At 43.4% G+C, this 23,026-nt stretch overlaps 1 protein-coding gene across 1 annotated transcript in view; it reads left to right on the top strand.

Annotated features, from left to right (window-relative positions):
- LOC109259047 (integrin alpha-X-like) overlaps positions 1–23,026 on the top strand; it is a 44,592-nt gene that overhangs the window by 2,451 nt on the left and 19,115 nt on the right. Inside the window, exons 3-20 of the mRNA XM_053894551.1 lie at positions 1,766–1,869; positions 2,162–2,232; positions 2,385–2,499; positions 3,870–4,000; positions 4,118–4,263; positions 4,506–4,659; positions 4,968–5,118; positions 5,326–5,399; positions 5,820–5,949; positions 6,059–6,201; positions 6,387–6,527; positions 6,620–6,829; positions 15,943–16,073; positions 16,205–16,362; positions 16,505–16,659; positions 17,577–17,708; positions 17,797–17,870; positions 18,086–18,227. Of these exons, the coding sequence (XP_053750526.1) occupies positions 1,766–1,869; positions 2,162–2,232; positions 2,385–2,499; positions 3,870–4,000; positions 4,118–4,263; positions 4,506–4,659; positions 4,968–5,118; positions 5,326–5,399; positions 5,820–5,949; positions 6,059–6,201; positions 6,387–6,527; positions 6,620–6,829; positions 15,943–16,073; positions 16,205–16,362; positions 16,505–16,659; positions 17,577–17,708; positions 17,797–17,870; positions 18,086–18,227 (2,362 nt within the window). The remainder of the gene's footprint in view (positions 1–1,765; positions 1,870–2,161; positions 2,233–2,384; positions 2,500–3,869; positions 4,001–4,117; positions 4,264–4,505; positions 4,660–4,967; positions 5,119–5,325; positions 5,400–5,819; positions 5,950–6,058; positions 6,202–6,386; positions 6,528–6,619; positions 6,830–15,942; positions 16,074–16,204; positions 16,363–16,504; positions 16,660–17,576; positions 17,709–17,796; positions 17,871–18,085; positions 18,228–23,026) is intronic.

Below are 23,026 nucleotides of genomic sequence, written 5' to 3'. Positions count from 1 at the left end.
GACGTGTTGAGTGAGAAGTTGCTGCAGCCAAAGTCAAAGAGGCTATTGCCTGCTTTCTCTTTGAGAATTTTGATGGCTTCCTGTCTTACATTTATGTCTTTCATCCAGTTTGAATTTATTTTTTTTGTATGGTGTAAGAAAGTGAGCCAGGTTCATTTTTCTGCATGTCACTGTCCAGTTTTCCCAGCACCATTTGCTGAAGAGACTGTCTTTATTCCATCGGATATTCTTTCCTGCTTTGTCAAAAATTAGTTGGCCATACATTTCTGGGTCCATTTCTGGGTTCTCTATTCTGTTCCATTGATCTAAGTGTCTGTTTTTGTGCCAGTACCATACATAACAAATGCACTCCTTAATCGCTATCACCTATTTAACCCATAACCCTACCCTCCTTCTCTCTGGTAACCATCAGTTTATTCTCTGTAATTAAGAATCTGTTGCTTGGTTTCTCTCTCTCTCTTTTCTCCTTTGTTCATTTATTTTGTTTCTTAGATTCCACATGAATGAAATCATATTTCTGACTTATTTCACTGACTTATTTCACTTACCATTACACTCTCTAGCTCCATCTATTTCACTGCAAATGGCAAAATGTCATTCTTTTTTATGGCTGAATACATAAGATTCCTGTGACGACTAAATTAGTACTCACCTAGAAATGCAAATCAAAGCTACACTGAGATATCATCTCACACCTGTCAGAATGGCTAAAATCAACACAAGAAACAACAGGTGTTGGCAAGGATATGGAAAAAAAGGATCCCTCATGTACAGTTGGTGAGAATGCAAACTGGTGCAGATATATATATATATATATATATATATATTATATATATTATATATATATATAGTGTGTGTGTGTGTGTGTGTGTGTGTGTGTGTGTGTGTATCCCACATCTTCTTTATCCATTCACCAATTGACATTTGGGCTGCTTCCATATCTTGGCTATTGTAAATAATCCTGCTATAGACACAGGGGTGCATGTATCCTTTTGAGTTAGTATTTTTGTATTCTTTGGGTAAATACCCAAGAGTGTGATTGCAGGATCATACAGTAGTTCTATTTGTAGCCCTTTGAGGAAACCATACTGTTTTCCACAGTGACTGCACCAGTTTGCATTCTCACCAACTGTACATGAGGGATCCTTTTTCCATATCCTTGCCAACACCTTTTGTTTCTTGTGTTGATTTTAGCCATTCTGACAGGTGTGAGGTGATATCTCCATGTAGTTTTGATTTGCATTTCTAGGTGAGTACTAATTTCGTCATCATAATAATCTTATAAGATAGGTAAGAATCAACTTTTCAGGAAATATTTATTGAGCACTTACTACTAAAGGAGCCAGACATATACAGGAGAACAAAACAGACAAAAATCCCTCCCATGTGTAACTTAAATTGTTATTAATCTCCACTTTGCAGATAAGGACTCTGAGGCTTAGAGATGAAGCAAACTTGCCGAGTGGCAGTCTGGCTCCACTGTCCATATTCTTTAAAAAAAAATTTTTTTTAACGTTTATTTATTTTTGAGACAGAGAGAGACAGAGCATGAACAGGGGAGGGGCAGAGAGAGAGGGAGACACAGAATCTGAAACAGGCTCCAGGCTCTGAGCTGTCAGCACAGAGCCCGACGCGGGGCTCGAACTCACGGACCGCGAGATCGTGACCTGAGCCGAAGTCGGCCGCTTAACCGACTGAGCCACCCAGGCGCCCCATCCACTGTCCATATTCTTAACTTCAGTGTTCTTTGTCTTCCTCCCCCCAGGGTGGTGGTTGGAGCCCCCCAGGAGATAAAGGCTGCCAACCAAACAGGTAGCCTCTACCAGTGTGACTATAGAACGGGCAAGTGTGAGCCTATCCGCCTGAAGAGTGAGTCACTGCCTCTCCCTGGGACCCAGGTCCAAACTCCTATGCTCTGGGGACCTGGGGGGAGCACAGAAGATGCACTTCCCAGTTCCAGCTCTGTCTGCAGACCCTCACCCTCAGACAAGCTTCCTGATCCCTTCATAGCCTCTTTGTCCATCACACCCCTTACCCTCATGGCTTAAGACCTGAAAGCCTCCTTCACTTTCCAGACCTCCTTGTCTTGCAGGGTTGAGGTGACCCCTGCCCAGATCTTACACAGATCTGAGGGTGACCATGCACATATCTGTCCCCTCAGTCCCCCCAGAAGCAGTGAACATGTCCTTGGGCCTGTCCCTGGCAGCCTCAACCAACCCCTCTCAACTGCTGGTGAGTTACCTGGGTTGCAGAGCTGTCCTGAAGGGAAGAATGGGGACCTGGGGTTAGTGGGGCTGGGGACCTTGGGGAGTGTGAAAATACTGGGTTGGAAGGATGGAATGGAAGCAGGGACAGCCCCTCCCATCAGACACCTCTGTCCTTAGGCCTGTGGCCCCACAGTGCACCATACATGCAAGGAAAACATGTACTTGACTGGGTTCTGTTTCCTGCTGGTTTCCCCTTCCTGGCAGGCCCAGAGGCTCCCGGCTGCCCTGCAGGGTGAGTGTTGGGGACTACTGGTTTCTTTGAGGAGCCCACACACTTGTGATTGGGAGTGTAGTGGGCCAGAGACACTTTTGCCAGAGTGGATAAAAAAGACATCTGGAAAAAATATGTACTGGATAGTATAGCAGTTCCAGACATGAGTTGGGTAGTCACTGTATGCTTTCACATCTTGCCACATTACTGTTCCACTTTTCTATGACCTAACCCTTTTGGAGCTCCAGTTTCTTCATTTGTGAGATGGGGGTAATGACACCCAACCCTGAGAGTGACATAAGATGATCCATGGCCAAGGTTTAGCACATAGTGAGGGCTCAATTAATGTTAGCTGCTATTATTTTTAGGGAGAAGGGAATTTATTTTCAGTCAATACACCCTGGGGTATAACCAATTTGTGTAACAGAATGGGAAAGAATGATGAAGGCGCAGACAATCTGAGCAGTGTGTGTATGTGTGTGTGTGTCTATGTACATGGATATATATATGTGTGCATATATATGCACATGCATATGTGCCTGTATGTATATTTACATGAGTGTATATATATGAGTATGTGTGTATATGTGTGCATATGAGTATGCATGGGTTTATTTGTGTATGTATGTGTATGTGAATAGGTATGCATGAATGTATGTGTGCACACTAGGCCCCTCCCTGGTTTCACATTTCCACTCAAGCCCTTGGGGAAACTGACGTCTGGCCACTGAATGGAGTTCTCTTCTAGCACCTCCTAGACTTCGCCCATAGGAATCTGGGCTCCCATAAGAACACCCAGGACACCACTGTCTGGTGGGAACCTCTGGAATGAAAGAGGGAGGCTGGGAGGTCTCTTCTTGGAGAACTGGGAGAGCTTCCTCTTTTTGACCAATTTTGAATACACTCAGGAGGGGAATAGGGGCCCATATTTAAGCTGAGAACAGAACAGAGCCAGTGTGTGGTTATTTCCAGGGATGACATTAAAAATATTTAACAAAAGCACAGTTTGGCATTGACTAATGAGGACAGATTCTGGCCAGGGGCTGAAGCAGGCTCCTTTCATTGCTGGATCATGGGGATATGGGAGAGGGAGTGGGATAGGGTTTGGGAGAGGGGCACAGACAGCCAAGGTAGAAGGAGGGGCTCCCCGTTTCTTACCATCTGGATTGGAGGAACTTCACTTTTTTATCACCTAGGCTGACTACACAGGTGTGAGAAGCTGAATCACAGATATAGCCTCTTTAGGGACTTAAGGAGGCCAAAGGACCCTATTCTAGGCAGGGCTTAAGGAGGTCCCTGGGTTGGGGGGCAGTGAGTTCTTGTGGCCAGGATGCTGAGGTCCTGGGCTCTGGGAGTGTTCCTTGGAGAACTGGTGCCACTTCCTTTCTCAGAGTGTCCGAGGCAGGAGCAGGATATTGTGTTCCTGATCGATGGCTCAGGGAGCATCTCCTTCAGAGATTTTACCAAGATGTTGAATTTTGTGAAGGCTGTTATGAGCCAGTTCCAGAGACCTAGCACCCAGGTGTGTCCTTGGGGGAGGGAAGGCAAGTGTGCAGGGGCCCTGTGGGAGGTTTGTGGGTGGGGTGCCTGGGGTTTTGGTCAAGTGGCCTTGGCTCCCAGCCCCCTTCAATTCTCCCAGTTCTCTCTGATGCAGTTCTCCGACCATTCCCGGGTGCACTTCACTTTCAAAGACTTCATATACAGCTCAAACCCACTAGGCCTGTTGGATTCTGTATACCAGCTGCAAGGGTTCACTTACACAGCTACAGCCATCCAAATGGTTACGTGAGTCCTCCCTTCTCCCGGGTCCTTCCCCAAAACATCTGGGTCTTCCTTTAGGCCTCACCTATCTCCATGAGAGAGGGACAGGCTGGGACAGAAATTCAGCCTGTGGTCTCCTCACCAAGCTGGGGGCCTACAGGTGGGACTGGGACCTCCAAGAGAAAGGGTCAACAACTTGTTCTCAAAAGGCATAAGGGACCAGTAGCAGTTCTGTTCACAGGTCTCTGGATCTTCTTCTCTGACAGAAATCAACTGTTCAGTGCCTCAAGTGGGGCCCGAAAAGATGCCTCCAAGATCCTTATTGTCATCACTGATGGTCAGAAAAAAGGAGACCCCCTGGGTTATGAGGATGTTATCCCTAGGGCTGAAGCTGCGGGTATCATTCGCTATGCAGTTGGGGTAGGATGTGGAAATACCCTCCCACCGCTTCCTCCCTTCACTTCCTCTTAAAGCAACTTCCCTTTCTAGGACAAAAACCTCAGCTCTCTCAGCTTCTACTACCTTCAATATGAAAGCTGTGTTCCAGCCTGGGGACCCTGATCCTTTTCTTTAAATTCCCTGATGTTGTCTGAGCCTCATTTTTCTCATCTGTACACTGAGTGTAATAATATTGACCTTGTGGCGTTATTGGGGGATATGCACCCAGCATGTGGCAGGCATATTAAATTTATTATTATTTTCACTGAGTTGGTCTTTGTTGGGGACAGGTGGGATTGGCTTTTCAAAATCCACATTCCCGGAAAGAATTAAATGACATTGCATCAAAGCCCTCCCATGAGTACATTTTTCAAGTGGAGAATTTTGATGCTTTGAGAGACATTCAAAACCAACTGAAAGAGAAGATCTTTGCCATTGAGGGTAAGTCAGAGATGAAAGTACTCACTTTAGAAGCCATAACCCATAAATGCTTTCCCTTCTTGGACCTGGACCCACTTGTCATAGCCACCAATTCCTCCCTTTGGGTATTAATGTCCAACATTAGATCGTCTAAAGCTGAGATGTCCTTTTCAGACTTGGTAAAGCCTGTATTTCCCCCTGGAACCCAGGTGTCATGTCTTCTTCCAGGTACGCAGACCATAAGCAGTAGTTCCTTTGAATTGGAGATGTCCCAGGAGGGTTTCAGCGCTGTGTTCTCACCTGTGAGTGGGGCCATTTTCAGGCCATTGATGTAAGAGGTAGGGAGTGGTGGGAGGAGGGAAGGTAAGGATAGGTGTTAGATGAATGAGTGGAGAAAGAGAATTCCAAATAATAAGTGGAGTCAGGGGGCACCTGGGTGGCTCAGTCTGTTGTGTGTCCAGCTCTTGATTTTGGCTCAGGTCATAATTTAGCTGTTTGTGGGATTGAGCCCTGTATTGGGCTCTGTGCTATTGGCATGGAGCCTGCGTGGGATTCTCTTCCTCCCTCTCTTTCTGCCCACCTCCTTCTCGTTCTCTCTCTCTCTCTGTCTCAAAATCAGTAAACATGAAAAAAGAAAAGTGGAATCAGTGGTAGGCATTGTTTTAAATAGGCTGTCTGTTTTTGACTCAAACCTGCTTAGCCCTGGAATCCTTTCCTCCCAGGATGGGCCAGTTCTGGGGGCTGTGGGGAGCTTCAGCTGGTCTGGAGGAGCCTTCCTATACCCCAAAAATATGAACCCCACTTTCATCAACATGTCTCAAGAGAATGTGGACATGAGGGACTCTTATCTAGGTGAGAAAAGGCTGTGATTGGGGGCACAGGAGGGAGATGAACTGCCTGGGAAGGGCAGGAGCTTGGGGAGTAGGGAGGAAGCTTTTATGCTGAGGTCTGCCCCCCTCAGGTTACTCCACTGAGCTGGCATTTTGGAAGGGGGTGAAGATCCTGATCCTGGGGGCCCCCCGCCATCAGCATACTGGGAAGGTTGTTATCTTCACTCAGGCATTCGGGCAATGGAGGCCGAAGGCTGAAGTTGCAGGGACCCAGGTTGGATGTAGAGGAAGCCAGAGTGAAACACGAGGGTGGCAGGGTCTCCAGGGGCAGAGAGGGAGGAGAAGGGGTTTTGGGATCCATGGGGGAAGTCCCTGGTGACTGGGGAGAGGAGGGACCTATCCCAGAAGGGGATGCCTCTGACAGAGGCAGGCAGGATGACTTCACACTCTATCCTCCAGATTGGTTCCTACTTTGGGGCCTCCCTCTGCTCTGTCGATGTGAACAGAGATGGCAACTCTGACCTCGTCCTCATTGGGGCTCCACATTACTACAAGCCAACTCGGGGGGGGCAGGTGTCCATGTGCCACTTGCCCCTGGGGGTAAGTGTCTGATGAGACCTGGGCTGGGTGGGACCTGGGTGTGGGGTGGAGGGGTTGCCTGGTTGGGTCCTGACACTTGTTTTGTTCTGCAGAGGGCTAGATGGCAGTGTGAGGTCATTCTCTGTGGGGAGCAGGGCCACCCCTGGGGCCGCTTTGGGGCAGCCTTGACAGTGCTGGGGGATGTGAATGGGGACAAGCTGACAGATGTGGCCATTGGGGCCCCAGGAGAGCAGGAGAACCGGGGTGCTGTCTACCTATTTCATGGAACCTCAGAACTGGGCATCAGCCCCTCCTACAGCCAGGTAAGGACTGGTCGCAAATTCTGTTGTTACAACCACCTCCTCCTTGCTTCTCCCTGTCTTCTGCACTGCCACCAAGAAAATTCTCCTTTCCCTTAACTTGCTTCCTTTGCCTAGCCCTGGGCACCTTGTAGGCAGCAAGGAAAATCTGGAACTTTAGATAAGGACACATTGGTATGTTCCCTGTTTCTATGAGGACTTGATTCTTTTTTTTTTAATATGAAATTTATTGTCAAATTGGTTTCCATACAACACCCAGTGCTCAACCCAACAGGTGCCCTCCTCAGTACCCATCACCCACCCTCCCCTCCCTCCCACCCCCCATCAACCCTCAGTCTGTTCTCAGTTTTTAAGAGTCTCTTATGTTTTGGCTCCCTCCCTCTCTAACTTCTTTTTTTTTCTTCCCCTCCACCATGGTCTTCTGTCAAGTTTCTCAGGATCCACATAAGAGTGAAAACATATGGTATCTGTCTTTCTCTGTATGGCTTATTTCACTTAGCATAACACTCTCCGGTTCCATCCACATTGCTACAAAAGGCCATATTTCATTCTTTCTCATTGCCACGTAGTATTCCATTGTGTATATAAAATTTCTTTGATCCATTCTTTATCCATTTTCTTTATCCATTCATCAGTTGATGGACATTTATGTTCTTTCCATAATTTAGCTATTGTTGAGAGTGCTGCTATAAACATTGGCGTACAAGTGCCCCTATGCATCAGTACTCCTGTATCCCTTGGGTAAATTCCTAGCAGTGCTATTGCTGGGTCATAGGGTAGATCTATGTTTAATTTTTTGAGGAACCTCCACACTGTTTTCCAGAGCGGCTGCACCAGTTTGCATTCCCACCAACAGTGCAAGAGGGTTCCCGTTTCTCCACATCCTCTCCAGCATCTATAGTCTCCTGATTTGTTCATTTTGGCCACTCTGACTGGCGTGAGGTGATATCTGAGTGTGGTTTTGATTTGTATTTCCCTGATGAGGAGCGACGTTGAGCATCTTTTCATGTGCCTGTTGGCCATCTGGATGTCTTCTTAGAGAAGTGTCTTCTGCCCATTGCTTCACTGGGTTATTTGTTTTTCGGGTGTGGAGTTTGGTGAGCTCTTTACAGATTTCGATACTAACCCTTTGTCCGATATGTCATTTGCAAATATCTTTTCCCATTCCGTTGGTTGCCTTTTAGATTTGTTGATTGTTTCCATTGCAGTGCAGAAGCTTTTTATCTTCATGAAGTCCCAATAGTTCATTTTTGCTTTTAATTCCCTTGACTTTGGAGATGTTTCAAGTAAGAAATTGCTGCAGCTGAGGCCAGAGAGGTTTTTTTCCTGCTTTCTCCTCTAGGGTTTTGATGGTTTCCTGTCTCACATTCAGGTCCTTTGTCCATTTTGAGTTTATTTTTGTGAATGGTGTAAGAAAGTGGTCTAGTTTCATCCTTCTGTATGTTGCTGTCCAGTTCTCCCAGTACCATTTGTTAAAGAGACTGTCTTTTTTCCATTGGATATTCTTTCCTGCTTTGTCAAAGATTAGTTGGCCATACGTTTGTGGGTCTAATTCTGGGGTTTCTATTGGATTCCATTGGTCTATGTGTCTGTTTTTGAGCCAATACCATGCTGTCTTGATGATTACAGATTTGTAGTAGAGGCTGAATTCTGGGATTGTGATGCCTGCCGCTTTGGTCTTCTTCAAAATTACTTTGGCTACTCGGGGCCTTTTGTAGTTCCATACAAATTTTAGGATTGCTTGTTCTAGCTTCGAGAAGAGTGCTGGTGCAATTTTGATTGGGATTGCATTGAATGTGTAGATAGCTTTGGGTAGTATTGACATTTTAACAATATTTATTCTTGCAATCCGTGAGCACGGAATCTTTTTCCAATCCTTTATATCTTCTTCAATTTCCTTCATAAGCTTTCTAAAGTTTTCAGCATACAGATCTTTTACATCTTTGGCTAAGTTTATTCCTAGGTATTTTATGGTTCTTGGTGCAGTTGTGAATGGGATCAGTTTCTTTATTTGTCTTTCTGTTGCTTCATTATTAGTGTATAAGGATGCAACTGATTTCTGTACATTGATTTTGTATCCTGCGACTTTGCTGAATTCATGTATCAGTTCTAGCAGACTTTTGGTTGCATCTATCAGGTTTTCCATGCATACTATCATGTCATCTGCAAAAAGTGAAAGCTTGACTTCATCATTGCCAATTTTGATGCCTTTGATTTCCTTTTGTTGTCTGATTGCTGATGCTAGCACTCCCAACACTATATTAAACAACAGCGGTGAGAGTGGACATCCCTGTCATGTTCCTGATCTCAGGGGGAAAGCTCTCAGTTTTTCCCCATTGAGGATGATATTAGCTGTGGGCTTTTCATAAATGGTTTTATGATGTTTAAGTATATTCCTTGTATCCTGACTTTCTAGAGGGTTTTTATTAAGAAAGGATGCTGAATTTTGTCAAATGCTTTGTCTGCATTGATTGACAGGATAATATGGTTCTTACCTTTCTTTTATTAATGTGATGTATCACATTGATTGATTCGGGAATGTTGAACCAGCCCTGCATCCCAGGAATGAATCCCACTTGATCATGGTGAATAATTGTTTTTATATGCTGTTGAATTCGATTTGCTAGTATCTTGATGAGAATTTTTGCATCCATATTCATCAGGGATATTGGCCTGTAGTTCTCTTTTTTTGCTGAGTCTCTGTCTGGTTTGGGAATCAAAGTAATGCTGGCTTCATAGAATGAGTCTGGAAGTTTTTCTTCTGTTTCTATTTTGGAAAAGCTTGAGAAGGATAGGTATTATCTCTGCTTTAAATGTGTGGTAGAACTCCCCAGGGAAGCCATCTGGTCCTGGACTCTTATTTGTTGGGAGATTTTTGATAACCGATTCAATGTCTTCGCTGGTTATGGGTCTGTTCAAGTTTTCTATTTCTTCCTGTTTGAGTTTTGGAAGTGTGTGGGTGCTTAGGAATTTGTCCATTTCTTCCAGGTTGTCCAGTTTGTTGGCATATAATTTTTCATAGTATTCCCTGATAATTGCTTGTATTTCTGAGGGATTGGTTGTAATAATTCCATTTTCATTCATGATTTTATCTATTTGGGTCATCTCCCTTTTCTTTTTGAGAAGCCTGGCTAGAGGTTTGTCAATTTTGTTTATTTTTTCAAAAAACCAACTCTTGGTTTCATTGATCTGCTCTACAGTTTTTTTAAGATTCTATATTGTTTATTTCTGCTCTGATCTTTATTATTTCTCTTCTTCTGCTGGGTTTGGGGTGTCTTTGCTGTTCTGCTTCTATTTCTTTTAGGTGTGCTGTTAGATTTTGTATTTGGGATTTTTCTTGTTTCTTGAGATAGGCCTGGATTGCAATGCATTTTCCTCTCAGGACTGCCTTCGCTGCATCCCAAAGCATTAGTATCGTTGTATTTTCATTTTCATTTGTTTCCATATATTTTTTAATTTCTTCTCTAATTGCCTGGTTGACCCATTCCTTCTTTAGTAGGGTGTTCTTTAACCTCCATGCTTTTGGAGGTTTTCCAGACTTTTTCCTGTGGTTGATTTCAAGCTTCATAGCATTGTGGTCTGAAAGTATGCATGGTATGCTTTCAATTCTTGTATACTTATGAAGGGCTCTTTTGTGACCCAGTATGTGATCTCTCTTGGAGAATGTTCCATGTGCACTTGAAAAGAAAGTATATTGTGTTGCTTTGGGATGCAGAGTTCTAAATATATCTGTCAAGTCCATCTGATCCAATGTATCACTCAGGGTCCTTGTTTCTTTATTGACCGTGTGTCTAGATGATCTATCCTTTTCTGTAAGTGGGGTGTTAAAGTCCCCTGCAATTACCACATTATTATCAATAAGGTTGCTTATGTTTGTGATTAATTGTTTTATATATTTGGGGGTTCCCGTATTTGGTGCATAGACATTTATAATTGTTAGCTCTTCCTGATGGATAGACCCTGTAGTTATTGTATAATGCCCTTCTTCATCTCTTGTTACAGCCTTTAATTTAATTCTAGTTTGTCTGATATAAGTATGGCTACTCCAGCTTTCTTTTGACTTCCAGTAGCATGAATGGACCTGACCTCCTCAGGTCTAAAATGAGTCTCTTGTAGACAGCAAATAGATGGGTCTTGTTTTTTTATCCATTCTGATACCCTATGTCTTTTGGTTGGAGCATTTAGTCCATTTACATTCAGTGTTATTATTGAAACATATAGGTTCAGAGTCATTGTGATGTTTGTAGGTTTTATGCTTGTAGTAATTTTTCTGGTCTTTTGTGGTTCTTGCATCATTTCACTCACAGAATCCCCCTTAGGATCTCTTGTAAGGATGGTTTAGTGGTGATGAATTCCTTCAGTTTTTGTTTCTTTGGGAAAACCTTTATCTCTCCTTTTGTTCTGAATGACAGACTTGCTGGATAAAGGATTCTCAGCTGCATATTTTTTTCTGTTCATCACATTGAAGATTTCCTGCCATTCTTTTCTGGCCTGCCAAATTTCAGTAGATAGGTCTGCTACTATTCTCTGCTACTGTCTACCTTTGTAAGTTAGAGCCTATTTAGCATTAGCTGCTTTCAGAATTTTCTCTTTATCCTTGTATTTTGCCAGTTTCACCATGATATGTCATGCAGAAGATCGATTTAAGTTATGTCTGAAGGGAGTTCTCTGTGCCTCTTAGATTTCAATGCCTTTTTCCTTCCCCAGATCAGGGAAGTTCCCAGCTATGATTTGTTCAAGTACACCTTCAGCCCCTTTCTCTCTCTCTTCTGGAATTCCTATTATAAGGGTATTGTTCCGTTTCATTGCATTTTCACCTCATAGTCGTGGATTTTTTAATTTCCCTTTTTCTCAGCTTCTTCTTTTCCCATAATTTTATCTTCTAATTCACCTATTCTCTCCTCTGCCTCTTCAATCCGAGCTGTGGTCGCCTCCATTTTATTTTGCACCTCATTTATAGCATTTTTTTTTTTTTAGCTCTCATGACTGTTTCTTAGTCCCTTGATCTCTGTAGCAATAGATTCTCTGTTGTCCTTTATACTTTTTTTCAAACCCAGCGATTAATTTTATGATGATTATTCTAAATTCTTGTTCTGTTATATTGCTTAAATCATTTTTGGTCAATTCATTAGATGTTGCTATTTCCTGGAGTTTCTTTTGAGGAGAATTCTTCCATTTCATCATTTTGGATAGTCCCTGGAGTGGCGCAGAACTGCAGGGCACTTCCCCTGTGCTGTCTGGAGTAACTTGAGTTGGTGGGTGGGGCCACAGTCAGACCTCATGTCTGTCCCCAGCCCACCGCTGGGGCCACAGTCAGACTGGTGTGTACTTTATGTCCTGCTCTCCCAGGGGCAGGACTCACTGTGGAGTGGTGTGGCCCCTGTCTGGGTTACTTGCACACTGCCAGGCTTGTGGTGCTGCTTTGATGGGATCTGGCATATTAGCTGGGGTGGATCCCCTAGGTGTACAGGGGTGGGAGGGGCAGGCTTAGCTCACTTTGCTATCAGTGTTCCCCTGCACAAGGGGCCCTGCAGCACTGGGAGGGAGGCAGGCAGACCCGTCGAAGGGATGGATCCACAGAGGCACAGCATTGGGTGTTTGCGTGGTGCAAGCAATTTCAGTGACAGGAAATGGTTCCCTTTGGAATTTCGGCTGGGGGATGGGAGGGAGAGATGGCGCTGGCCAGTGCCTTTGTTCCCTGCTGAGCTGAGCTCTGTCTTCCAGGGCTCAACACCTCTCCCTCCTGGTGTCCTCTCGCCCTCCTGCTCTCTGAGCCGAGCTGGTGACTTATAACATTCCAGATGTTAAGTCCCACTGGCTGTCAGAACTCACGCAGTCTGGCCCCTCCACTTTTTCAAGCCAGACTAGGGGATTCCACCTTGCCAGGCAGGCTGCCCCTCCACCGCCCTGGCTTCCTCCCACCAGTCCGTGTAGCACACACCGCCTCTCTACCCTTCCTACCCTCTTCCGTGGACCTCTTGTCTATGCTTGGCTCTGGGGAGTCCGTTCTGCTAGTCTTCTGGCGGTTTTCTGGGTTATTTAGGCAGATGTGGGTGGAATTTAAGTGACCAGCAGGTGCAGTGAGCCCAGCGTCCTCCTATGCCACCATCTTCTCCTCTGTAAATCTAGGACTTGATTCTTGAGTGAGCTCTCTATCCAGACCTGTTAATCCCCCAGCAGCTTTACAAGGTACATAAGCCAGGCATTAGCAAACCTATGTTAGAGATGAAATCTGGGGCATGGAGAAAATCAGTGATTTGTCCAAGGTTTATTGTGGATTAGGAATGGTGATGAGGGAGGCTTCAATTTCCTGACTTCTAACCCAGTGCTGGCTCTCTTGGTGGCTCCCTGTTGCCAGTTTAGGTTGGGCTGCCTCTGTGTGCCTGTCTATTCACCCCTTCTCCTTTGATGCTTTATGACTATGTCCTAATGTCATTAGTAATCCTGCCAAATATCTGTCTAGGCAGGAGTACTTCATCCATGGGGCAGGTTCTCCTGAAAAGGGAGGGTTTCTTCTCATGGCAAAAGTTAAAGAAAGCCTCAATTAAAAAATAGGCAAAGGATTTGAATAGACATGTCTCCAAAGATGATATACAAAGGACCAATATGCACATGAAAAGATGTCAAACATCATTAGTCATCAGTCATCAGCAAATCAAAACCACTGTGAGATACCATTTCACAGCCACTGGCATGGCTAGAATAAAAAGATAGATCATAAGTAGTGTTGGTGAGAATGTTGAATGTTTGGTATCCGTAAACACTGCTGGTGTGAATGTAAAATGCTGCAGCTACTTTGGAACACATCTGGCAGTTCCTCAAAAGGTTGTACGTAGAGTTACTGTATGACTCAGCAATTCCACCCAAGAGAATTGAAACCTTATGTCCACACAAAAAGTTATACATCAATGTTCATAGGGGCATTATTCATAATATCCAAAATATGGAAATAATCCAAATATCCATTAACTGATGAGCAGATAAATTCTGTTGTAAATAAATACCTATATGATGGAATATTACTTGGCCATGAAAGGAATGAAATACTAGTATTTGCTACAACATGGATGAAGCTTGAAAACATAATGCTAAGTAAAAAGAAGCCAGAAACAAAAGGGCACATATTGTATGATTCCATTTATATGAAATGTCCAGAATAGGTAAATCCACAGAGATAGAAAGTAGATTGGGGGTTGTCAGGGACTGGCAATGGAGGAAAATGAGGAACATGGGTGTGGGTGATAAGGGGTATGGGTTTTCTTGGGGGGTGATCAAAATGTTCTAACATTGATTTGGTGATGGTAGCATAACTCTGAGAACATCCTAAAACCACTGACTTGTATGCTTTAAAAGAGTAAATTGTATGGTGTGTGAACTATATCTCAAAAAGTTGTTACAACAAAAATGTCAAAGAAGGTCTCTACAGTTCTGTTACTTCCCAGCTACATGGTCTTAGTCATTACAATCTCTCTGTGTTCAGTTTCCTCATCTGTAAAATGGTGATAATAAGAGAACCAACCTCACTTGGCTGCTTCTGTGAGGATTAAATGAGTTAGTACATATAGAGTACATACATAGTATAAATATACACATGTGCCTGGCATATAATTGGTGTTACAGTATTATAATCAACTATTGTTAATACAGTTTAACAATGGGAGGGGTTCTAAATAACTTGGAATTTTTTTTTAAGTTTACTTATTCATTTTGAGAGAGAGCAAGAGTGAGGGTGTGCTAGTAGTAGAGGGGCAGACAGAGAGAGGTAGAGAGATAATCCCAAGCAGGTTCTGCATTGCTACAAGCTAGCAGATCATGACCTGAGCTGAAATCAGGAGTCAGACGCTTAATCTACTGACCCACCCAGGCGCCACTAAAGAACTTGGAAGTTTAAGAAGAGGGTGAAAGGCTTTGTTGACAATAACACCAGATGTCAAGAAACTGCATTCATTCCACACCACCTGTTTAACTTCACGTTGCTACAGCTGCTTAGAAGCATATCTATGAAAAATCTCAATTGCAAATATCACTTGAGTTATACCCAAGAGGGTATAAGGACTCTAAGAGGAGACCTTTCCAGATTTGCTGGCCCACCATGATTTCCCTCCTTCCCACCATGATGTATCCCACAACATACTTGACTGGGAAGGACTTACCCTGTTCCCACTGGGCCCCACACAAACCTGAGGATATGGTGGTAAGATCAGTTTTCTTGAGCATGAAGCCATTTGACTGGGTTTGTATATCACTTCCTGCCTCTTCCTTTCTAGACACCCTTAGTAATTGGTAAATTACTCTTTATTTAATATGACTATGCTTAATGTCTTCCAGTCCCAGCAGTGTCCAGAGATTTTAAAGGACACATTCTTCAAGGGATTTGTCATTACAGGGGCAATGGAAATAAAAGAGAAGGAATGCACAGGGGAGGCAAGTTTCCAGAGCATTTTATTATGGGTACAGCCATTTCCCATCCCTTGTCCTCTGAAGAGATATGGTCGCCCTTGGGAGCAAAAAGGGGCCTTGGGCATGGTGTCAGAGGATCTGATTTCAGATATGGAGCTGATCTCTTAAAGGTCATGTGGCCTTGGCACTGTCTGAAAAGTAGGAGGTGGGGTCAGATGAACTCTGAGGTCCCATTTAGCCCTAATACTCATCATAATCAGTAACTGACTAGTGACTTTTCCAGGTGCTGTTCAAAGAACTATATGCATTAATTCATTTACTACTCACAGCTAAACTCTGAGGTATTATTATCCCCATATGAAGCATGAGGAAACTGAGGCACAGTAAGATCAGATCCTGGCCCAAGGCCTCATGCTCATGAGTGGAGGCTCCATAATTGAACCTGAGACTAAGTAAATTAATGAATGAATGAGACCCAGGTCGCCAGGCCAGCCTTTCAATCACCATGTCTTCACTTATGTCTTAGGGATCTTTCCTTTTCTTTAGTCATCATTGCCCCACCCCACCTCCTCTTTTTAAGCACTTCTGGTGACATCTTTTCACTACTCACCTCTTCTTTCTGTCTCCCACATTCATACCTTCCTGTTCCTCTTGTTGCTAATTTCCAACTCGTTTCCCTCACCCTCAACTTGACTTGCCGTTCCCTTTCTCGCCAGCGGATCTCAGGCTCCCAGCTCTCCCCCAGCCTCCAGTATTTTGGGCAGTCACTGAGTGGGGGTCAGGACCTTACCCTGGATGGACTGGTGGACCTGGCTGTGGGGGCCCAGGGGCAGGTGGTGTTGCTAAGGTGAGAAAGCCTTTCTCAGACACTTCCAGATGGTATCCTAAGTCCACGTAGGACTCCAGCCTCCCAATCCCCATCCCACGTTGTCTTCCTGGGATCAAGGGCCTGCCATCAGCTCAGTTTTCCACTCATAGGACCAGACCTGTGCTCAGGGTGTGGATGAATATCCAATTCACATCTGCAGAGATTGCCAGGTCTGTGTTTGAATGTCGGGAAGAGACAGCCTCTGTCAAGGCACTGGGTGATGCCAACGTCTGCCTTCGTATTTATGAAAGTCCCAAGAATCGGCTGGGTGAGTCCTCTCCTCTTTGACCCAAGATACCCTGACACTTGGAATCCCTCAGCTCAGGACTCCTGTCTCCTACCTTGAACCTTGTCCACCTGAGGCATTTCTGGCTCTCTCATCTCTCCTTATCCCCTCCTTTCCCCTGCAGGTGACCTCCAAAGCTCTGTTACCTTTGACCTGACCCTCGACCCTGGCCGCCAGAATCCCCGTGCCATCTTTGAGGAGACAAAAGCCCGGAATCTGACTCATATCCGAGTCCTTGGGCTGAGACAGTACTGTGAGACCGTGAGGTTGCTCCTCCTGGTAAGGGGACTTTGAAGTCCTGGGGATGGCAGAGATTCTGAGGCTGGCAGTGGGCTGGGCAGGGAAAGAACAGAGTGTGTTCTGATTCTCACTGTGGTTCAGCCCCAGCACAGCACCTGGCATACAGGAGGTGCATAACATTGTTAGCTGAATGAGTGAGTGAGCAAACGAATAAATGGATGGGTCACCTGTAATTGCTAAGGCTACATAGCTGGATTTTAGGATAGAACCACTGGTTTAGAGAGCTATGGGTTGATGTACTGGGATTCTTTTAGGAACTGCTTCTCTGAGACAGGCCTTGTCTGAGGCACTGGGGACACAGCATGATCATGGGAAACTCTAGGGGAAGGCCAAAAGCAATCAAGTTCCTAGATAATAGATGTCAGATAGTGATGAATGCTATGAAGAAAGATAAAGTCGGGGCACCTGGGTGGCTCAGTCGGTTGAGCATCTGACTTCAGCTCAGGTCATGATCTTGTGGTTCATAAGTTCGAGCCCTGTGTCAGGCTCTGTGCTGACAGCTCAGGGCCTAGAGCCTGCTTTGGATGCTGTGTCTCCCTCTCTCTGCCCCTCTCCCACTTGCTCTCTCTCTCTCTCTCTTTCAAAAAAAAAAAAAGAGAATAAACATTTAAAAATTAAAAAAAAAGGATAAAGTCAGGGAGGAGAGCAGAGAAGGTATTGGGGAGACCTCTTGAGCAGGTAGAGTTTGGGAAGATCCTGAATAGAATGAATGAGCTGTGTAGGAGGCTGGGGGTAAGGAATTCAAGGCAGAAAATAGGCAAAGCAGAGGTTCTGCATGGTGGAATTATAGTCATTGCACACAAATTTTACATTTTACAGATGAGGGAACAGGACACAGCTAGTGACTGTGAGGATGCATTCCTTAGCCACTGCTGTTTTCAATGTCCATTCTCTAGGCCTGTGTGGAGGACTCAGTGACCCCCATCACCTTGCGTCTCAACTTCTCTCTGGTGGGCAAACCTATCCCTTCCTTTGGAAACCTCCAGCCTGTCTTGGCTGTGGATGCTCAGCGATACTTCGTGGCCTCTGTGAGTCCTGGTACTGGAATCTTCCAGAAAGGAGTGGAGGGTGTGGACTCCAGAACTTGGGGAAAACCTCATTTGCCTTCCCTTTCAGCTTCCCTTTGAGAAGAATTGTGGAACTGACCATGTCTGTCAGGATGACCTTGGCATCTCCTTTGACTTCTCAGGGTGAGCTACCACTCCTTAGACCTGCCCTGGTTCCCCAACCCCTCTTCTTGAACCTGGAGCTCCTGCTCTGGCTCTCCCTAACATTTCTACCCTGTGCTCAGAAACAGACAACCTGTACCCCATTTCTTCCCTACTTCCTCACTCTGTGTTTTATCCCCAGACCATTTCTAGCCCCAGTCCCAGAATTATCTCCTGCCCTCTACCCCAACAACTAGCTTGAAGACTCTGGTGGTGGGGAGTACCCTGGAGCTGAATATGAAAGTGACAGTGTGGAATGATGGTGAAGACTCCTATGGAACCACAATCACCTTCTTCTACCCTCCAGGGCTGTCTTATCGTCGTGTGGCAGGGAGCCAGGTATCTGGGGAAGAAAGCAGCTGATGGCTGGGGGTCAGCAGAGACTCCTGTGCTTGGTTTAGAGCTCAGGCAGGTGCCACCATTGCTTAGCAGCCTCTTGTAAGCCAAGAGGACTGGGGTGATCATAGTTGGATGAATATGGTTATATTGCTGGAGCTTGCCTTGGCTCATGCTGTGTTCAACTCTGGGTATTGTATTTTAGAGATACTATCAGAAATTAATTCCCACAAGGCTGCAAATGTGGAGAGAAAGGGGACCCTGCCTTAAATTTCTTTGTTTTCCACACCATATAAGTATTCCTCTTTAAATAAAACATCTTGGCCCTCAAATAGTTTAAAACACTGTTCTGTAGAAGAAAGAGTTGAATTTATTGGTTTCTATAGATCAGGGCTTTGGATACTTTGGTAATCAAACCTCAGTCTGTATGCCTAGTGCACAGCAAAGCCAGTCACTGAGACATTGAATACGCAGCATGGGAAGGGTTTATTCGAGAGGCAGCCCAACCAGGAGATGGGAAATCCAGCCTCAAATCCACCTTCTCTAAGGGGGAGAGTCAGAGATTTTTAAGGCAACAAACAAAAAAAGAGTCTGGCTATAGGGGAGAGGAGCTACATGACTTCAAAATCAGATAAAGGAAATTAATAAGTAGGGGAAGGTTGAAGTCATTTTGTCATCTGTGCCTGCGAGAAGCTTCTACATATGTTTTCATGCAATCCACAACCAGAGATTGGTGTCCATAATATGATCTGAGAGTAGGGTTTTAGGCCCTTCTATGTCAAAAGTTCATACATTGGACATATGTGCATTCTCAGAGACAGTCAGTGGTCATGACTGGTTCTGGTCAGTTTCTTTTTCTTTTTAAACCTTTTATTTATTAATTAAAAAAATTTAAATGTTTATTTATTTATTTTTATTATTTATTTTTTATTAAATATAATTTATTGTCAAATTGGTTTCCATACAACACCCAGTGCTCATCCCAACAGGTGCCCTCCTTAATGCCCATCACCCACTTTCCCCTCTCCCCCAACCCCCATCAACCCTCAGTTTGTTCTCAGTATTTAAGAGGCTCTTATGGTTTGCCTCCCTCCCTCTCTGTAACTTTTTTCCCCCTTCCCCTCCCCCATGGCCTTCTGTTAAGTTTCTCAGGATCCACATACGAGTGAAAACATATGGTATCTGTCTTTCTCTGACTGACTTATTTCACTTAGCATAATACCCTTCAGTTCCATCCACGTTGCTGCAAATGGCCAGATTTCATTCTTTTTCAATGCCAAGCAGCATTCCATTGTACATATAAACCACATCTTCTTTATCCATCCGTCACTTGATGGGCATTTAGGATCTTTCCATAATTTGGCTATTGTTTCCATAATTTGGCTATATAGCACCCATAAGAGCTGCTATACGGGTACATGTGCCCCTATGCATCAGCGCTCCTGTTTCCTTTGGATAAATTCCTAGTAGTTCTGTTCCTGGGTTGTAGGGCAGTTCTATTTTTAATTTTTTGAGGAACCTCCACACTGGTTTCCAGAGTGGCTGCACCAGTTTGCATTCCCACCAACAGTACAAGAGGGTTCCCGTTTCTCCACATCCTCGCCAGCATCTGTTGTTTCCTGAGTTGTTAATTTTAGCCACTCTGACCAGTGTGAGGTGGTATCTCAGTGTGGTTTTGATTTGTATTTCCCTGATGATGAGTGTGTTGAGCATCTTTTCATGTGTCTTTTTGCCATCTGGATGTCTTCTATGGAAAAGTCTCTATTCATGTCTTCTGCCCATTTCTTGATTGGATTATTTATTTTTTGGGTGTTGAATTTGGTAAGTTCTTTACAGATTTTGGATGCTAAGTCCTTATCTGGTATGTCATTTGCAAATATCTTTTCCCATTCTGTCAGTTGCCTTTTAGTTTGGTTGATTGTTTCCTTTGCAGTGCAGAGCTATTTATCTTGATGAGGTCCCAATACTTCACTTTTGCTTTTAATTCTCTTGCCTTTGGAGATGTGTCAAGCAAGAAATTACTGCGGCTGAGGTCAAAGAGGTTGTTGCCTGTTTTCTCCTCTAGAGTTTTGATAGTTTCCTGTCTCACATTTAGGTCTTTCATTCATTTTGAGTTTATTTTTGTGTATGGTGTAAGAAAGTGGTCCAGTTTCATTCTTCTGCATGTTGCTTGCTGTCCAGTTCTTCCAGCACCATTTGTTAAAGATACTATCTTTTTTCCATTGGATACTCTTTCCTGCTTTGTCAAAAATTAGTTGGCCATACATTTATGGGTCCAATTCTGGGGTCTCTATTTATTCCATTGGTCTATGTGTCTGTTTTTTGTGCCAGTACCATACTGTCTTGATGATTACAGCTTTGTAGTAGAGCCTAAGTCTGGGATTGTGATGCCCCCCGCTTTGGTTTTCTTTTTCAACATTACTTTGGCTATTTAGGGTCTTTTCTGATTCCATACAAATTTTGGGATTGTTTGTTCTAGCTTTGAGAAGAATGCTGGTGCAATTTTGATTGGGACTGCAGTGAATGTGTAGATAGCTTTGGTTGTATTGACAGTTTAACAATATTTATTCTTCCAATCCATGAGCACGGAATGTTTTTCCATTTCTTTGTGTCTTCTTCAATTTCCTTCATAAGTTTTCTATAGTTTTCAGCATACAGATCTTTTACATCTTTGGTTAGGTTTATTCCTAGGTATTTTATGGTTCTTGGTGCAATTGTAAGTGGGATCGAAGTCTTGATTTCTCTTTCTGTTGCTTCATTATTGGTGTATAGAAATGCAACAGACTTCTGTACATTGATTTTGTACCCTGTGACTTTGCTGAATTAATGTATCAGTTCTAGCAGCTTTTTGGTGGAGTCTTTCCGGTTTTCCATGTGGAATATCAAGTCATCTGCGAAAAGTGAAAGCTCAACTTCTTTGCCAATTTTGATGCTTTCTATTTCATTTTGTCATCTGATAGGTGATGCTAGGACTTCCAACACTATGTTAAACAACAGTGGTGAGAGTAGACATCCTTGTCCTGTTCCTGATCTCAGGGGGAAAGGTCTCAGTTTTTCCCCATTGAGGATGATATTAGCTGTGGGCTTTTCATATATGGCTTTTATGATGTTCCGGTATGTTCTTTCTATCCCGACTTTCTTGAGAGTTTTTTTATTAAGAAAGGATGCTGTAATTTGTCAAATGCTTTTTCTGCATCTGTTGACAGGATCATATGGTTCTTAGCCTTTCTTTAATTAATGTGATGTATCACATTGATTGCTTTGCAAATATTGAACCAGCCCTGCATCCCAGGAATGAATCCCACTTGATCATGGTGAATAATTGTTTTTATATGCTGTTGAATTCGATTTGCTAGTATCTTGTTGAGAATTTTTGCATCCATATTCATCAGGGATATTGGCCTGTAGTTCTCCTTTTTTGTGGGGTCTCTGGTTTGGGAATCAGTGCAATGCTGGCTTCATGGAATGAGTCCAGAACTTTTCCTTCCATTTCTATTTTTGGAACAGCTTGAGAAGGATAGGTATTAAGTCTGATTTAAATGTCTGGTAGAATTCCACTGGGAAGCCATCTGGCCCAGGACTCTTGTTTGTTGGGGCATTTTTGATAACTGATTCAATTTCTTCACTAGTTATCAATCTGTTCAAATTTTCTGTTTCTTCCCGTTTGAGTTTTGGTAGTGTGTGGGTGTATAGGAATTTGTCCATTTCTTCCAGGTTGTCCAGTTTATTGGCATATAATTTTTCATAGTATTCTCTGATAACTACTTGTATTTCTGAGGGATTGGTTGTGATAAATCCATTTTCATTCGTGATTTTATCTATTTGGGTCCTCTCTCTTTTCTTTTTAAGAAGTCTGGCTAGGGGTTTATCAATTTTACTTATTTTTTCAAAAAATCAGCTCTTAGTTTCATTGATCTGTTCTACTGGTTTTGTTTTTTTTTTAATTCTATATTGTTTATTTCTGCTCTGATCTTTATTATTTCTCTTTTTCTCCTGGCCTTGGGGTTTCTTTGTTGTTCTGCTTCTAGTTCCTTTAAGTTTGCTGTTAGATTTTGTATTTGGGATTTTTCTTGTTTTTTGAGATAGGCCTGGATTGCAATGTGTTTTCCCCTTAAGACAACCTTTACTGCATCCCAAATGGTTTTGACTGTCGTGTTTTCATTTTCATTTGTTTCCATAAATTTTTAAATTTCTTCTTTAATTGCCTGGTTGACCCATTCATTCTTTAGTAGGATGTTCTTTAACCTCCACGCATTTGGAGGTTTTCCAAACTTTTTCCTGTGGTTGATTTCAAGTTTCATGGCATTGTGATCTGAAAATGTTCATGGTATGATCTAAATTCTTTTATATTTATTGATGGATGTTTTGTGACCCAGTATATGATCTATCTTGGAGAACATTCCATGTGCACTCGAGAAGAATGTGTATTCTGCTGCTTTTGGATGAAAAGTTCTGAAAATATCTGTCAAGTCCATCTGGTCCAGTATATCATTCAGGGCCATTGTTTCTTCATTGATCTTCTGCCTATATGATCTGTCCATTGTTGTAAGTGGAATATTAAAGTCACCTGCAATTACCATATTCTTATAACAAGATTGCTTATGTTTGTGATTGTTTTATATATTTGGGAGCTCTCAAATTGGGCGCATAAACATTTATAATTGTTAGCTCTTCTTGATGGATAGACCCTGTAATTATGACATAATGCCCTTCTTCATTTCTTGTTACAGCCTTTAGTTTAAAATCTAGTTTGTCTGATACAAGTATGGCTACTCCAGTTTTCTTTTGACTTACAGTAGCAT

The sequence above is a fragment of the Panthera pardus genome, unplaced genomic scaffold, assembly GCF_024362965.1.
Source record: "Panthera pardus isolate Hobbes unplaced genomic scaffold, ASM2436296v1 HiC_scaffold_5, whole genome shotgun sequence".
Taxonomy (NCBI): Eukaryota; Metazoa; Chordata; class Mammalia; order Carnivora; family Felidae; genus Panthera; species Panthera pardus.
This window is presented reverse-complemented; position numbering and strand designations above follow the sequence as displayed.